At 49.0% G+C, this 16,997-nt stretch overlaps 2 protein-coding genes across 13 annotated transcripts in view; one reads left to right on the top strand and one right to left on the bottom strand.

Moving 5' to 3' along the window:
- The window catches only part of Sugp2 (SURP and G-patch domain containing 2), a 34,082-nt gene extending 32,458 nt beyond the window's left edge, over positions 1 to 1,624 (bottom strand). For 4 of the 6 annotated variants that reach the window (XM_076845431.2, XM_076845440.2, XM_076845450.2 and 1 more), the window contains exon 1: positions 1,512 to 1,624. In XM_076845431.2, the coding sequence (XP_076701546.2) occupies positions 1,512 to 1,527 (16 nt within the window). In that variant the 5' untranslated portion in view covers positions 1,528 to 1,624. Of the gene's footprint in view, positions 1 to 1,192; positions 1,299 to 1,511 lie in introns of those variants that run through there. The other 2 variants (XM_076845468.2, XM_076845477.2) reach the window with 2 other exon arrangements.
- On the top strand, positions 1,391 to 16,997 carry Armc6 (armadillo repeat containing 6). Of its 7 annotated transcripts, none has more exons than XM_076845500.2 (9): positions 1,391 to 1,685; positions 4,907 to 5,004; positions 6,130 to 6,259; positions 7,355 to 7,437; positions 9,723 to 10,296; positions 12,665 to 12,810; positions 13,964 to 14,095; positions 14,389 to 14,526; positions 16,248 to 16,997. In XM_076845500.2, the coding sequence occupies exons 3-9, from the start codon at positions 6,139 to 6,141 to the stop codon at positions 16,458 to 16,460; spliced, it is 1,407 nt and encodes a 468-aa protein (XP_076701615.1). In that variant the 5' UTR covers positions 1,391 to 1,685; positions 4,907 to 5,004; positions 6,130 to 6,138; the 3' UTR covers positions 16,461 to 16,997. The 7 variants fall into 7 exon arrangements, with proteins under 7 accessions (XP_076701615.1, XP_076701661.1, XP_076701633.1 ...); XM_076845526.2 differs by lacking the exon at positions 1,391 to 1,685 and adding an exon at positions 1,692 to 1,951; XM_076845546.2 differs by lacking the exon at positions 4,907 to 5,004 and having other exon boundaries at positions 1,391 to 1,492.

Raw genomic sequence — 16,997 nt, 5'->3', positions numbered from 1 at the left:
GAAAAAAAATCACGTAGTAATCCATAATCCTGCCATGGTACTTCAAAAGGCAGGTTGGAGTCTTTTAAGGGGATCTCTCTCCAGGTGAGGCTCACATGTGTGTCAGGAAAAGGAGCAAGAAGAGCCTTGTCTGAGCCCATTTCCTTGGAATGGGTTACAAGAGGCACACAGAGCAATCCTATTTCTTGGGGTTGCTAGAGGATAGCACAACTCAACACACAAAAGAGTATAACGTGGTCAGAAGAACAGGAATACAACCCTCACAAATGTAGGAAAGATGTGACCACTGTTTTCCCATTTCACCAAGAGGCATCCAGAGCTTACTCTACCTGAGAGAAGTCTCTGGAGAAGTGCGTGGAAGAATCTCTACTAAATGACAATGAGCTAGTGACAGAGGTTGCTGTGTACTAGGTACCAGCACGATCTCTTTTGCTTCTTGCAATAGCCTACTGACGAGGTGGGTCCTTTTATGAATGACACTACATAGAAGAGGAAAAGGCAGACCTAGGCTAAGTGACCCACCCAAGGTCAGACAGACCAGACTTGAACCTGCTGTTTAGAGCATTAGTGGAAACAAAGCCCTTTAGAAGGAGTAGAAAAAAAATTAAGCAACATTTAGGAGTTCAACGTCCTTAATCATCAAGATGTCCTGGCCTAGAGACACCTCCAAATTCAAGACGCACACCTGCCTTACAGTCGTTTTTTCACAACCATCACCCCATTTTCCCATCCTTTGATTCCCTTCCCGGTGTCCCTTGTTCTCTGAATAGCGAAGGGCCGGGTCTCCGGGTCAGGTGGCCTGGGTTTAAAACAAGTGTCCTAACCTTTCTACGCCTTGGTTTCCCATCTATGGAATGAGCAGCTAAAATTGGGGTTGCTATGGGGACTGAACCAGTTTAAAAGAGGTAAAGGGCCGAACGCAGCACCGGTGGCCGTTATCGCCCCGCGAGCCGGTGCTGCTCCGGGCTCGGGTGGAATGAATGAACAAGTGACCCAATGAACCCTTCCAGCACGGCCCGCCTCCGCCCAGCCTCCGAGGACGACGAAAAAGGGGAGTCGGTTCCCGGAGGCCACCGACCGCCCCTCAGGACCGGGCCGCGGACGAAGCCCGAGGGCCAAGCCCTCGGCGCCATCATGTAGTCCGGGGCCACCCAGACCAAGTCCGAGCCCCCCCGCCCCGGGGCCCACCCACCGACGACGCCGGGCCCGGGCCTCACCCCGAGCCCACTGCGCGCGGAGCCGCCCCCGCCGCCGCCTCAGGCTTCTCACCCGCCGCCGCGCGAGGCGGGGACATGCAAATGAGCCAACGGTCTCCGCAGCGCTGCGCCGCGCAGGCGCAGGGTGCTGTCGAGTCCTTGAGCGCAAGCGCAGGCCACCGCCAGCGAGCCTTTCTGCGCAGGCGCCCTGCTCGCCTTTTTTAGAGCCTGGTGGGGGTGGCGACTACGTTGAGCGTTCCGGACAAGTCGACAGTTACTGTGCCGACACGCACCAGGTGGTCCTTTTTACTTTACCTGCAATCGTGGCCATCCTTAGTTACTCCGGGAGCTATCTGCCAAGCTAAAGAAGGCCTAGGTGAGGCGGCGCCACTGCGCCTGCGCTCGTACGGCGGCCGGAACGGGCCAGAGTTGGTGCCTTCAGTGGCAGCTGCGAGCCCCACCCTTGCCCCACGTGGTTTCGAAGACCCGGTGAGCAGCGGCCAAGAACCCTGTGGCGCGCGGACTAGGGAGTGGATGCTGTGGGGTCGGGCTGGTGACTGCTACAAAGCCCTCAGAATTTGATTTTGGGGAAGGAAGGACTCTTACTGAAGCCGCTAGGGGACCGAATCTGCCTTCCTGGCGTCTGCTTTCTTTGCATTTTTTTTTTTTTTTTTTAATTCATTCAACACCTACGTACTGAGTGCCAGCAACGTGTCGGGCTCCGTCTTAGGCAGTAGGGGCAAGGAGACTAGAAGGTATAAGCAAATAAATAAATGAACCTTGTCGCTCTAGATATAAGTAATGCTATGCAAAGAATAAAAGAGAATAATGGGATAGGAGAGGGGGGCTGTTTTAACCGGAGGTAGCTGGAAGGATGAAAATCAGGCAGGGAAAGCAGTTTGGAAAAGTATGCATAGAGAAAGTGCTCGTAAGGAGACGGGTTTTTTTCTAAGTGGCATGGGAAGCCATTGCAGGGTTTTGAGCAAATGAATGAGGTAATATTTGTGTGCTTTGAAGGTCCTCTCTGGATTCTGTGTGGAGAGTAGAGGGAGAGGGTGTGGCAGGAAGGAGGTAGACCACTCATGGGGGTTCCATCACCATCGCTTGCGTGCACACGTATTTTATCAATGTTAGATTTCTCATGTTAAATTCATATGTGCTGTAATTGCATAAGAGGTCTTTACTGGGGAGGTCATACTGGTCTTTAGGAGGAAAGAGGTCCTGATGTTTGGAACATATTCAGATAGTAGCTGTGTGCACATGCACACACACACTCACAGGTTAACAATTGATGAAGCTAGGTGAAGGATATAAGGTGTTCCTTGCAACTTTACTGTAGGTTTAAAAAGAGATGTATTTTAAATGGAAACTTGATACCAGTTTGAGAATGGAAACAGTATATTATAATAAACAAGGCAGATAAATTAAAACAATTAAAATGAAGAAAGTTATTAAACTCTGTTAAGGCTCTGGAACTGAGACCTGTCCTCCCTTAATTACTTAATTACAAAGGGATTATGGCAGGAGTTAATGACCCAGTTGTGCCTGTGTAGACATCATTGTCTTTGTGGAAGCCAGGTGTGCCTGCCACCAAACATTGCAAAGGGAATTGCTAGTGTGGGCCTCAGGCACTCTAGGAAAATTCTCTACTACTGAGCTATCTCTCTGCCCCTCCCTATTTTTATTAAAATGAATTGACATTAAATAGAATTACACATACAGTTCCTCAGCCACACTACTAACTGCTCCATAGCACCACCCACTCCCAAACCTGGGGTTGGTGGCTACCTTACTGGACCACACAAATATAGAATATTCCATCATTACACAAAGTTCCACTGGACAGATAGTTAGATTGAAGTTTGGGACCAATGATTTCACAGGTGAATTTTGCTCTTTGCCAGGAAACAGATGTTGTTTTTTCTTTTGAGGAAGTGAGATCAAGTCATAGACTCACTTCCTGTCCAGCCCTTGTCAGGGTCCATCTTCACTGGTTTTGTACCTGATGGTTTTGCCAGCCTGTAGGGAGCATTCTCTAGATTTGTCCTGGCTTGGCTGATCAGCTGGGATCGGAAGCAGAACTTTTCCTCATCCTTCCTTTTTAACCTGGGACCCCATTGTATAAGACAGGCAGGATAAACACTGATCCTTTTATTTGTTTATTTTTGTGGGGATCTGACCTGGAGCCTTGTGCATGCCCGTACTATACCATTGAGCAACACTACCAACCCTGGATTTTTTTTTTTTTTTTTTTTTTTTTAAAGAGCTTGCTTGTCTCATCTTTAGTTAATAGGTGCCTCTTAGGACTTTTTCCTTCCTTGCTTTCTGATCTTACCAGATGCCCTAGCTCCTAAGATCTATGTCCTGCCAAAACATGGAATTAGCCATTCTTCCAGGGGCCCCGGATTCTATGGGAAATGGTATTTAGAGAACATAGTTGGTGTTAAGGATGCTCAATGCTACTATGATATCATTTCCTTTAGGCATTTTCTGTTCTTATCATTAGAACATTAGAGGTTTGTTTGCTTAAAAGAAAATATATCAGGAGTTCATATTGAAAATTTCAGTTCAAATTTAGGAGCTCTGAGCCAAGCACAGTAGTGCACACCTGTCATCCCAGGAACTCAAGAAGCTAAAGGCAGGAGTATTGCAAGTTCCGGGCCAACCTGAGCAACAGAACCAAACTCTGTTTCAAAATAAAATTTAGAAGAGTGCTGGAAATGTAGCTCAGTGGTAGAGGGCTTGCCTCACATGTGGCATTCCTGGGTTTAATACCCAGTACCACATACAAAACAAGGGGAAGAGATCTGAGATCCTCCCCCAACTTTATGGAGGTTCAATATAGAGATATACATTGTGTTATGTGTAAGTATATTGTGTATATTTGTTGTACATCGTCAGAATTACATATGTATACATTGTGAAATATTCATCACAGTCATGCTAATTAACATAAAGATCTTTAGTGGGGCTGGGGTTGTGGCTCAGTGGTAGAGTGCTTGCCTAGCATGTGTGAGGCACTGGGTTCGAGCCTCAGCACCACATACAAAATAAATAGAAAATAAAGGTATTGTGTCCATCTACAATAGAAAAAAAATTTTAAAATAAAAAAGAAGTTTTAAAAAAAGATCTTTTGTGTATGATGGGGTCAGAACTCTTAAGATCTGCCCTGTGTGAAGCATTGGGTTCCATCTGTAGTACTGCCAGAGGAAAAACAAAAGCAAACAACAACATAAAACCCTCGACTCCTAGCAAATTTCAAGTAGGCAATATACAGTATTGTTAATTAGATGGAGTTATGAGGTTTTACTTATTTCATCCTATGATCTTACAATCTTTTTTTCCTTTGTTTGCAGTACTGGGAATGGAACCCAGAGTCTAGTATGCTAGCAAGAACTCTACCACCAAGCTTCAACCACAGTTCTTTTTATTTTATTTTGAAACAGGGTCTCACTAAGTTGCCCAGGCTGAACCTAGATCCTCCTGCTTTAGCAGGATCCTGAGAGTGAGGGTGCCAGGTATGCCTGCTACCATATCTGGCTCATTGAGGTTTTTTGTTGTTTGCAGTGCTGGGCCTGCAATATTATTGCATATTATTGGCAAGAACTCTACCATTAAGCCTCATCCCCAGCCCAGATTAGTTGGCATAATTTCATTCTTGGTTTTTAGGGATTGCTTTTATTTTTATTTTGGTTTATTTCATTTTCTAGTCATATAAAGGATTTATATGGCTTCCAAATTCATCCCATTCCAGAAGATACACTCAGAGTAAATAATCCAGCTTCTGTTTCTTTCCCTTCTCTACCAGGTAACTATTTTTATTAGTTTCTTCTTTAGCCCTCCTTTTGATTAGTTATTATTATTAATTGTTATTTTTAAATTTTATATAACAGGTTGAGCATCCCTAATCTGCGATCTGAAATTCTCCAAATTTTTAAACTTTTAGCTCTGTCATGGCCACATTGGAAAATTCCACACCTGATCTCATATAATGGGTTGCAGTCAAAACGGACACACTAAAAATATTGTATAAAATTACCTGCAGGCTGTGACTATGTGTGTAAGGTATATATAATGTATAAAGAATTTTCTGGGGGCTGGGGATGTGGCTCAAGTGGTAGCGTGCTCGCCTGGCATGCGTGTGGCCCGGGTTCGATTCTCAGCACCACGTACAAACAAAAGATGTTGTGTCCGCCGATAACTAAAAAATAAATAAAATAAATATCAAAAATTTCTCTCTCTCTCTCTCTCTCCTCTCTCACTCTCTCTTTAAAAAAAAAAAAAAAAGAATTTTCTGTTTGGATTTGGGTATCATCCCCAAGATAGCTCATAATTTATATGCAAATATTCTAAAATCCCCCAAATTATGTACTACTTAGGTTCCAAGTATTTCAGATAAGGGATAGTCAACCTGTAATATAATGATACACTGTAAAATAATGGTATCTTATTGCATAATTATATATAAGATTATGTGTGTAAGTATAATAAGGTATGATTATTACGTATTTAGTATTAGAATGACATTTTATACATATATGTGTGTGTGTGTGTGTGTGTGTATGTTTATATATATATTTATTTTTTGAATGGCATTAAGGCTTTAACTCAGGGGCTCTCTACTTCTGAGCTATATCCATAGCCTTTTTTAAAATTTTATTATAAGATAGGGCTTCACTAGTTTCTGAGGCTGGCCTTGAAGTTGCAATCCTCCTGCCTCAGCCTCCTTAGTAGCTGGGATGACACATGTGGGCCACTGTGCCCTGCTCTCTTTTGCGTTTTTCAAAGCTCTTTGGAAATTGCGATGTTCCCTTTACCCATGATCTAGTGATAAGAATTTTTTCAGGGTTGATCCCGAGGCTAGGTGCTCCCCCAAAGTGGTGTTTTGCCTGCTCTCTCTCTTCTGATAAGCTTTCCTCTTGACTTTGCTCAGCAGACAGAGATGACCTCCAAGCGCATCACCCAGGAGACCTTTGATGCAGCTGTGCAGGAGAACATTGAGGAGTTTGAGATGGGACCAGAGGAAGCAGTGAAGGAGGCCATGGAGCAGTTTGAATCACAAGGTTAGGGCATTATGGCTTGGTCCACGGCTCTTAGACACAAGAGTGTTGGGATCCCGCCTGGACTGCCATAACCCCATCATGCCTGGCAGAGAAACTGGTGCCCCAGTTAGGCTAGGCCCTCTGGTCCGGCCGTGATCATGCCTACCCTCTCTTTTCTTCCATCTCACTGAGTCATTTATGAGGCTGGATCCTCTTTGTGGATCTCATTTTCACTGTCACTTCCCTGAAATGGCTTTCCCTAACCTGGCCCTGGTAAGCAGGGCTACCTGCCCCTCTGCACCCCCACTTGGGCTCAGAGTGGAAGAGGGTGATGGCAGTCATCAGCCGTAGAAATAGTGTGCCCAAACCAAGCCTTAGAGGAGAGTAGTTATTAAGGGACCATTTGTAATGGTTTAGGCAGGGTTTAGAGCCCCTGACAGCCAGGGCAGGAACCTTGATGGTCACAGCAGGGAGTAGGGGCTCTGGAGAGGAGTCTTCTGATAAGCATCAGGTCTTTGGGTAGAGGCAGGGCAGATTGCTAGAAATGAATACCACTGACCATTCCCCTCCTCCTGCCCCCAGTCTTGACTCTAGCTCCCATTGGACAGGCTCATTGAAGAGCCAGATGGCACTGAGCATGGCTCTGGGCTCAATCCCCACTACCCCCAACCAAAAGCCAGTGGGCAAGGGATCTGGGGTCCAGTCTCATAGGTCAGCCTCTTGGACACAGAGTAAAGTATACACAATGGACAGGGGCTGGCAGGGTGATTGGAAGTGTCTGACCAGTGAATGCTTCCTGTAGGGGCAGCACAAAGCCAGGGAGAATGGGATCTCTGAGAGAAACGGCAGAGGGATCCCATGTCCTCTCCCAGGCAGGAAGTGCCATCTCACTGCACAGAGATGGTAGTAGTGATGCGGCCCCACTTGGCCGTGGCCTGGCTACCACTCTGCTCCCTTTGGCTGACCTGGGCAGAAAGAAGCACTGGGAAGACCCCTGAAAGACCTCCTGAAGGGGGTATCTCAGCAGAAGGGACAATGAGGTGTGACTTCCACTGGTAGGCCAGAGGATGACAGTTGTCACTCTTTTTTTCAGTGTTCCTATCTTCCTCTTTACAGGCGTTGATCTGAGCAACATTGTAAAGAGTGTGCCTAAAGTCTCTGCAGATGGACCCCAGGAGCCCACACATGATATCTTACAGGTAGGAGCATGGAGCCCATGTGAGAGGTCCCTCATCACTTTGGAATAATCTTGGTGGATAGCTCTTCCCTTTCCACATGGCAGAAGGCAGGCTCTGAAGCCTAGGCCAGCTTGAGTTTGCAGCCACATCTCTCCCTGACTCCCAGTCTGAGGGCAGCACAGCATTTGGGGGGCTGCTGAGCTCCACATGGAGCCCATGATCTGAGATCAGAATTCACAGCATGCTCTTGGTTGTCCCTGGTTCAAGGAGCCTGGGGTTGAGGGTGGCATAGGACAGCATTTCTGGCCTCCCAGAGAGAGAGAAAATTGCAAGAGGAGGATGTAAGGCAGTCTTTATTGAACATCAACCATTTATTAGCACTTTACAGCCAGTCTATTAAACATTTTTTTTTAAATATATTTATTTTTTAGTTTTCGGCGGACACAACATCTTTGTTTTGTAAGTGGTGCTGAGAATCAAACCTGGGCCGCACGCATGCCAGGCGAGCGCGCTACCGCTTAAGCCACATCCCCAGCCCCAGTCTATTAAACATTTAAACTCACTTGTTGAAGCTGGGCATGGTGGCATAGGCCTGTAATCCCAGTGACTCAGGAGGCTGAGGCAGGAGGATTGCAAATTCAAGGCTAGTCTAGGCAACATGGTGAGACCATGTATCCAAAAAAAAGAGGAAGTTGGAGGAGACACCTTGGGTGCAAACCCAACTCTGCCTAAGGGCAATGTGTCCTTACATAAGGATCCTTCTGGCTCTGACCTTGCAGAGGTCTTGTGAAAATGGCCTCCTTGTTGTCCCCACACCATCCCCCTTTGCTAGTAAAGTTGAATTTTATTTATTTTTTATTTTATTTTTGTGGTGCTGGGGATTCAACCCAGGGCCTTGTGCATGCGAGGCTAGCAGTCTACCAACTGAGGTATATCCACAGCCCCTTATTTTTATTTTTTTGCAATGCTGGGAATGGCACCCAAAACCTTACAGTAGCAAAAGCTCTACCACTGAGCTACACCATCAGTTCCTAACTTTTTTTTTTTTTTTTTGTACTGAGACAAGATCTCACTAAGTCACTGAGGGTCTCACTGAGTTGCTGAGGCTGGCCTCAAACTTGCGATCCTCCTGCCTCTGCCTCCCAAGTTGCTGTGATTACAGGCACGTACCACCACACCCAGGTTCCCAGACTCATTTTTTTTTTAATATTTATTTTTCGGTTTTAGGTGGGCACAATATCTTTTTGTTACATTTATGTGATGCTGAGGATTGAACCCAGGGCCTTGCATGTTCTAGGCGAGCAGTCTACCACTGAACCACAACCCCAGCCCCCAGACTCATTTTTTAAGTATTCTCTTGTGTGGTAACATATCCTCAATTTAGGTTCACAGTTAGGGAGGGCTGGCTCATAGGTATCTTTGACCTTTATGAGTGTTAAGATCAAATCAAAGCCCTTTGAGCTGATGGTTTCTGTCCAGTTGCCCTTGCCTGAGCTGGTGCCAATGATCTCATCAGCTCTAAGCACACAGATTCCTCTTGAGCTCATGCTGAGGCATGTCCTGAGATTGTGTTGCTGAATGGCAATGAGACTGGTCTGCCCTGTTCAAATTGTTTTCTTTCATCATGTTTCCCACATGACTTAGAGCTATATTTGGGTAAATCAACCGTGTATATTTGGCAAGTACTTTGTAAATATTTGGGGAGTGAATGAGAGGTACAGCAAAGAGACATCTTGATGGGCAGATCTGATGAAGGTGACTTTCTTCTTTTTCTCTCTAAAGGTGGACCGATGGCAGCTGTGTCAGTTTTGTTTGGCTGGCCTCACTTCTGGGTTCACTTACAGCTTCTCCAAGTCAACTAGGGGTGGGATGTTTAATTTGTCCAACACAGGTGTGCAGTTCCTTAGCAGGGACCCTGAGATAGCTGAGACCTTCCTTCTCACTAAAAAGTATAAGTATGGCCAGGAGTGGTTGCCCCATGCTTGTAATCCCCCATGCAGAAGGCTGAGGAGGGAAGATTGCAAATTTTTTTTTTTTTTTTTTTAATTTATTTTAGTTCTCAGCGGACACAACATCTTTGTATGTGGTGCTGAGGATTGAACCTGGGCCGCACGCATGCCAGGCAAGCGCGCTACCGCTTGAGCCACATCCCCAGCCCGAAGATTGCAAATTTTGACCCTACATTATTTCCATCTTCCACCCAGATCCTGGAGGAGGGGACCCTGCAGGGATGCAGACACTGTCAGCATGGCCCTGGATTCCCATCTCTGGGCTGAGCTGACACTAGTTTCTTCTTTATCTCCCAGGCCCTGGGTGACCTGCAGAAATCTGTGGCCTCCTCTAGCCCCGTAGAGGTGTCGACCCACCTTACCCGCTTCTGTGACCAGTGCAAACAGGACAAAGCCTGCCGCTTCCTGGCGGCCCAGAAAGGAGCCTACCCCATTATCCTGGCTGCCTGGAAGCTGGCTGCTGCAGGAGACCAGAACCTTCTGCTCCAGGCCCTCAACGCCCTGTCAATGCTGACTGATGGCCAGCCTGACCTTCTAGATGCCCAAGGCCTACAGCTGCTGGTGGACACACTGGCCCAGAGTGCTAATGAAGCCAACCTGACCTGCTCTGGGATCCGCTGTGTGCGACATGCCTCTCTAAAGCATGAGCAGAATCGGCAGGGCCTGGTGAAGGCTGGTGTGCTACCGCTGCTGACCAGTGCCATTGCCCAGCATGGCCAGCATGCTGATGTGGTGAGGGAGGCATGCTGGGCCCTTCGCATCATGACCTTTGATGATGACATTCGTGTGCCCTACAGCAACGCCCACAACCATGCCAAGATGATCGTGCAGGAAAACAGAGGCTTGAAGGTGCTCATTGAGGCTGCCAAAGGTAGGAGCCCCAGCTGATGTGATCAGTGACAGTACAGCAGCAGGCAGGCTGTGGCCAGGGTGAGTTGTGCTCAGCCTGAGCAAGAGCCTGGATTCAGTCCCTGCATCAAACTAACAAAAAGAAACAAAGAAAGAGAAAGAATCAGAGTTTCAGACTGCTTCAGGCATGGCTAGGTCCAGGCTCTGCTTCTCTATTGGCCTAGTCCCACTCACATGGCTACCCTAGTAATAGAAGTGGATTTATGCTTCCTGGTGGCTCCTGGAGAGTTCCAGGCAGCATTCATTGGCCAGGAGTGGGTCCGTTGCCCATCCCTGGAAATGTTTAGGGAGGTGGCCCACTGTGCCCAGCCACATGGAAGAAGATGAGGAAGAGGAATTCCCTAAAGAGCAGGAGTCGGGGAGTCTTGCCGGCCTTCCTGAGTCAGTCCAAGATGAAAGTTGACATTTTCTTGTTCATGTTTGGCTGTAGATTATTGTGCAGGGTGACCAGGGAGCTGGCCATAGGAAGCCATACCCTGACTTTTGGACCCTAAAGCCTCTGTCCTTCACCATGTCCACCACACCTACCAGCAAAGGCCTGACAGAGGTCCAGCACACAGGAGGTGCTGGAAGAATGAGTTCTCCTCTCCTGCTTGCCCTGTGGCTCTGGCTCTGTAGCCAGCCTGTCTGCCAGGGAACCAGGCCTGTCTGCCAGGGAGCCAGGCCTGCCTCAGGCCCCTGCACACCTCCAGAGAAGCTGAGAATGGGTCCTGACTACAAGTTGAGCTGCTTTTCTGGGTAGGTTTCATCTTTCCTGTCTGTTTATGGGAGCTTGAATTAGGCTGGCACCAGAGAGAAGGACATGTAGCATATGTATATATGAAGTCTTTCTATTTTTGGTGCTGGGGATAGAACCAGGGCCTCACACATGCTGAGCACATGCTCTGCCACTGAGCTGCACCCCCAATCTCTGAAGTTACTTTGTGTAAAAAATGGGCTCATGTATTGTGAGCTGCGATTTTTAGGACAGGGTAGAAACTGCCAGGCAGCCCCAGGGCCATGTTTTTCTCCTCAGATAATCTGGTTTCCCCCTTAAAGCCTTCTCCTGATTGGATGAGGCCCATCCACATGGTATAGGGTCATCTCAGATCCTTACTTAACAGCAATTGGTTGTGGTTGGTGACCACATCCACAGAATACCTGCACATCAGCCTTGGAGGGATCTCTGGGACCCAGACCCAGTGGACACATGCACTGGCCGTCCCAGAGCTCTGTATCAATTATTATTATTCTTTTGTGTGTGGTACTGGGAATTGAACCCAGGGGTGTGTGACCACCGAGCCACATCCCCAACCTGTTTTTTATTTTTTATTTTAAGACAGGGTCTTGCTAAGTTGCTTAGAGCCTTGCTAAGTTGCTAAGGCTGGCTTTGAACATATGATCCTCTTGCCTCAACCTCCCGAGTCACTGGAGTGACAGGTGTGTACCACCACGCCCAGCTCCTCTGTATCAGTTATAAATATTTGCCCAGATGGGAAAGACAGTAGAATGAATTGGACATAACTGTTCTATGTTCACATATGAATACACGACCAGTATAACTCCACATCATGTACAACCACAAGAATGGGAAGTTACACTCCATCTATGTATGATATGTCAAGATACATTCTACTGTCATGTGTCACTAAGTAGAATGAATTTTTTTTTAATAAGAAAATAAATAAATATCTGCTGAGCTTGCTGGCACCTGCCTGTTATCCTAGCAGGTTTGCAAGTTTGAGGCCAGTTTAAGCAACTTCGGGAAGCCCTCTCTCAAATAAAAAAGAAGGGCTGGGGAATGTAGCTCGGTGATAGAGTGCCCTGGTTTAGTCCCCAGTGCTGCAGGAAGAAAAATGAGAAACATTTGCTCTGTGGGCGCCAGGGCAGGCATCTGCTCCCCACGTTGAACCTCAAACTTCGTCTGGGACACTGGTGTTTTGCCCGTCAACTCAGTCTGTGTATCCCTCTGTGGTTTTCTGTTGCACTTATTCTGTCATTCCCACCCCAGGATCATAAAAATAGTCTCGGATGTTTTATTTTGGTGCTATTATGGTTTTCTTTTTTTAGTTAAGACCATCAGTTGGTCTGGAATTTATTCAGAGCACAGGGGTGGAAGGGTGGAGGAGGGGCGCTCTCCCCTTTCCTCCAGCAGCGACCAGAAGGGGGCAGCACAAGCCTGAGATGCCCCTCCTGTCTACTCCTGGGGCCTTTCTGGTGCAGGCAGCTATCCTCTGAGGCAGAGGGACTGGGTTCCACTAGTGGATCAAGGACCTCACCAAGCCGAGGTCCCTTTTCCTCTTCCTAGGGTCTCTCCCAACACCAACAGTGCATTTTTTGTCTCCCTCCAGGCTTTTCCGACAACCCCAGTGTCCTGAGTGAGCTCTGCAGCACCCTGTCTCGCCTGGCTGTCCGTAATGAGTTCTGTCAGGAAATAGTTGACCTTGGGGGCCTTGGCATCCTGGTGACCCTGCTAGCCAACTGTAATAACCACCAGGTAGGGGCCTAGAACCTTGAGGATGCATGGCCCCTGGCTTGGGTTTGATTTATTGTTTCCTGCAACGAAGGCTCCTGCCCCTCTGGGTCCCAGCCAGCAGGATAGGCCACCGTCAGAATAAGTTGGTGCTATCTGCCAACCCTGGAACCATGGTACAGTTTTCTTTTTACTGACCCAAGTACAGGAACTAAAGTTGCAGAGCAAAACAAACCTGCGCCCCCGCCTTTTTTTATTGGCAATACTGGGAATGGAACCCAGGGCCTCACACATGCTAGGCAAACGCTCTAACACTGAGCCACAACCCCAGCCCGTATGATTTTTTATTTTAAGACAGGGTCTCACTAAGTTGCCCAGGCTGGCATCGGGCTTGTGATCCTCCTGCCTTAGCCTCCCAAGTTACTGAGATTACCTCGCTGTCCTTTTGCACCATTTTATGTTCTGGAAGGAATGGGAGGAAGAGGATGGGGGAATCTGCTCACCAGGGCAGGGCCTGGTCATGGCATGTGGTGCTTGCCTCTGTTTCCTTCTGTGGGACAGGAGGGGAGTCCTCTACCATCGCTCCATCATTTAGCAGCTGCTTATCAGCCTCTCTCCCTGTGCTTGGCCCAGGATGCAGCCAGCATGCATCTGTCCGAGGCAGGCTGACAGAAAAGCCCCGGGGGCACCTGGCTGTGACAGCCAGACTCGTTCTGTGCAGTGGCAAAGAGCCCAGTTAGAACTGGCCCCAGCAAAGGAGGGAAGGCATTTTACTTGACAGTCCCAGGATGGGGCCTCGGTTTTCTTCTCCTCTCAACTTTGTCCCAGAAGTTGGCAGCCCCAGTTATTATTTTTTTTTAATAGTGCTGAGGATGGAACCCAGGGACCAAGTCACATGTTCACTAGAAGGGAGGGGTGATCAAGTAAGCCAGATGTCCTGCTTGGACCCAAGTGGCCTAAGCCCAGGTGTCTGCCTCTAGAAGCTTCCCTTCCCTTCTCTTTGCCATGAAGACTACCCACATTCCCCAAGACAGCTACACCCTTCATTGAAACAGACCAACAGCCCCAGGCCCTTCCTCAAGACCCCTCCCACAGTCTAGCAACCCAGAGGCTCACGCCTAGCCCAGCTCAGGAGGAGGACCTGGCTGGGTGCATCCAGGCCTTGCCTTCTGTGCAGGACCTTGTGAAGCAAGTGCTGAGCGCCCTGCGGGCCATCGCGGGCAACGATGATGTGAAGGATGCCATTGTCCGCACCGGTGGGACAGAGTCCATTGTGACCGCCATGACCCAGCACCTGGCCAACCCCCAGGTATCCACCTCAGGGGCACGTGGGGTGGGGTTGGCGGCTGGAGGCCTGCTGTTTCCATGTCCACCTGGAGCTCTACTCTTCCTCACTTCTCAGCGGGCCATGGCCAGGGGAGGTGAGCAAGGGGCCTGGACTCTGTCTCAGAGGCCTGAGTGTCCTGGGGTGAGCACCCAGGCTACCTGAGATCCAGCCAGGCCAGTGCCCTCAGTGGTGGTGGTGACCATGAGGGCTGGTGGGAAGGAGGGAGTCCATCTGCCTCGTCTCCGCCGCCTCTCACCCATGACTGATCCCCACAGGTATGTGAGCAGAGCTGTGCGGCCCTGAGTGTCCTGGCCCTGCGAAAGCCAGAGAACAGCCGGGTCATCATGGAGGGGGGCGGGGCCCTGGCCGCATTGCAGGCCATGAAGGCACACCCACAGGAGGCTGGCGTGCAGGTGACAGGGGTGGATTGGGTGGTGGGGTGGGGGGTTGAGGAAGGAAGGTGGGGGCATGTGAGGGGCAGGCAGCAGGCTGGTATGGGGGCAGAGGCAGGAGATCTGTGTGTAGGTGGACTGGTGTTGGGGGGACAGGAAGCTGGTGGGCAGGCAATGGTGTGGGGCAGGAGGCCAACATACAGGTGAGAGCAGGCCCTCCCTGCCCACGTCTCCACCACAGCCTGAACCCACAAGGCCTCTTCCTTTCCATCTTTTTTTTTGGACTGAGGATTGAACTCAGGGGCACTCACTCACTGAGGCACATCCCCAGCCCTTTTGGATGTTGTCTTACTAAGTTGCTGAGGCTGGCATTGAACTAACGATCCTCCTGTCTCAGCCTCCTAAGCCACTGGGATTACAGGTGCACGCCACGCACCCAACCCTTCCTTTCCATCTTCTAACCAATGCTTAACTCTTCCCAGAGTATCTTCTCTCCTAACCATTTGTTTGTTCATTTGTTATTTTTTTTGTACTGTGGGTGGAACCCCGAGCCTTAATCATGCTACAAAAATGCTCTGCCACTGATTTACATCCTCAGCCTTTTTTATTTCTTGAGACAGAGTCTTGCTAAGTTGCCCAGGCTGGCCTCAAACTTAGGTTCCTCCTGCCTCAGCTTCCTGAGTAGCTGGGATTACAGCCATGTGCCATCAAGTCTAGCTTCCCTTTGCTCTTTGTACATTTACTCTTCTACTTTCTTGAAAATCTCTTTAGGGGGACCTGGGGAGGAGGGGAAGGGGGTAGCACAAAGGGGACTCTACCTGGGATTTGGGGAGGCTACCAGCCCCTCCTTGAACTGCCAATCTTATTGCTAGCTGTGGGACCCACCATCTATACCTCACTTCACTCCTGCCTGAACTAGACGCCTCCCTGTGGTCCTGGGCCCCTCCCCACTTCTCCTCTTCCCAGCACAGGGGCCTCAAACACACCAGGCTGGGTGGGGTGCCATGGTGCATACCCGTAACCCCGGCAACTTGGGAGGCTGCGACAGGAGGACTATAAGTTCAAGGCCAGAGTCAGCAACTTAGTGAGGTTCAGTGGTAAATGCTCCTGGGTTCAATCCCCAATACTAAAAAATAAAAAATAGAAACCATACCAGGCTGGGTCCCACGGGGACTTTGTTCTCACTGATCCCCACTCTGGGGCTCCATCCTCTGGGTTGGCCCATCACCTTGTCTACTCCTTCTCACTCTGACTGGCAGACCCTCCTGCTCCCTGCTTCCCATCTGCTCTTCTATTAGTGACAGGAGCCCCACCACACTGGGATGCTTTAGGGCAGTCCCTCACACCTACGCACAGAAAATGCAGGCTACAGATGGCCACCAAATGAGTAACAATATACAGTTGGCCCTGTTTCTCTGATTTTTATATTCAGGGATTTAACTGAGCATTGAAAAAGTATTTTTTTAAATAATCACATCTGACTGAGTACAGTGGTGCATACCTATAATCTCATTGACTTGTGAAGGCTGAGGCAAGAGGACTACAAGTTTGAGGTCAGCCTCAGCAACTTCATGAGACCCCTTTTCAAAATAGCTAGAGAGCTAGATAGTGCTGGGTATAGCTCAGTGGTAAAGCACCCTGGGTTCAAACCCTAGTACCCCTCAAAAAATAGAATAACTCTTTACACAGCATATATAATAGGTATCCATCTTTCCCAGAAACTCATAGTGTCTGTCCTCCAGAAACAGGCCTGCATGCTGATCCGCAACCTGGTATCCCGAAGCCAAGACTTCTCCAAGCCCATCCTGGACTTGGGGGCTGAGGCACTCATTTCACAGGCTCGAGCGGCCCACCGAGACTGTGAGGACGTGGCCAAGGCCGCCCTGCGGGACCTGGGCTGCCGAGTTGAGCTGCAAGAATTGTGGACAGGCCAGAAGGGTAACCTGGCACCATGAACCCAGGCTCAGTCTAGGCTGTGACCTTGGGTGAGTCGAATGACATAGAAATGAGGGGAAATCTGTGTCCCACCACTCTGCCCCCCATATTCTGTTCCCCTATGGCAAACACTGTCCTCTCTCTGGTGCCAGGTAAAGGCTGCAGGGCTGAGGAAGCATGGACCAGGCAGAAAGCAGCTCCTGGGATCTTGTGTCCCCAGGCCAGCTAGCAGCCACAGTCCTGCCCCTCCCCCATGCCCTTGCCTATCAGAAGTTCCTTCTCAGCATTTCTTGGGGGCAAAGGGCACATTCTACTGCCCACTGACTTATCTGAAGTTAGCGCTGTGAACCAGTCTCAGACAGTTCTGGGACTGTTCTCACACCTGCTCTGATAAGTTCCTTCAGAACTCTTCCTCTTTCTTCTCACCTGTCAAGTGGGTCCTGGACACCTCCCTCTGCTGGCTAGGGGTGGGGATCAAGGCTCATCTGTCTTGAGGATCTGGCCAGCTGTGGTGCCTAATAATAAAAGACCACTGGAGGGGTCTCTTTTGTAACTCA

The sequence above is a fragment of the Callospermophilus lateralis genome, chromosome 1, assembly GCF_048772815.1.
Source record: "Callospermophilus lateralis isolate mCalLat2 chromosome 1, mCalLat2.hap1, whole genome shotgun sequence".
Lineage (NCBI taxonomy): Eukaryota > Metazoa > Chordata > Mammalia > Rodentia > Sciuridae > Callospermophilus > Callospermophilus lateralis.
The sequence above is the reverse complement of the archived record's forward strand: the minus strand, read 5'-3'. Positions and strand labels throughout refer to the sequence as shown.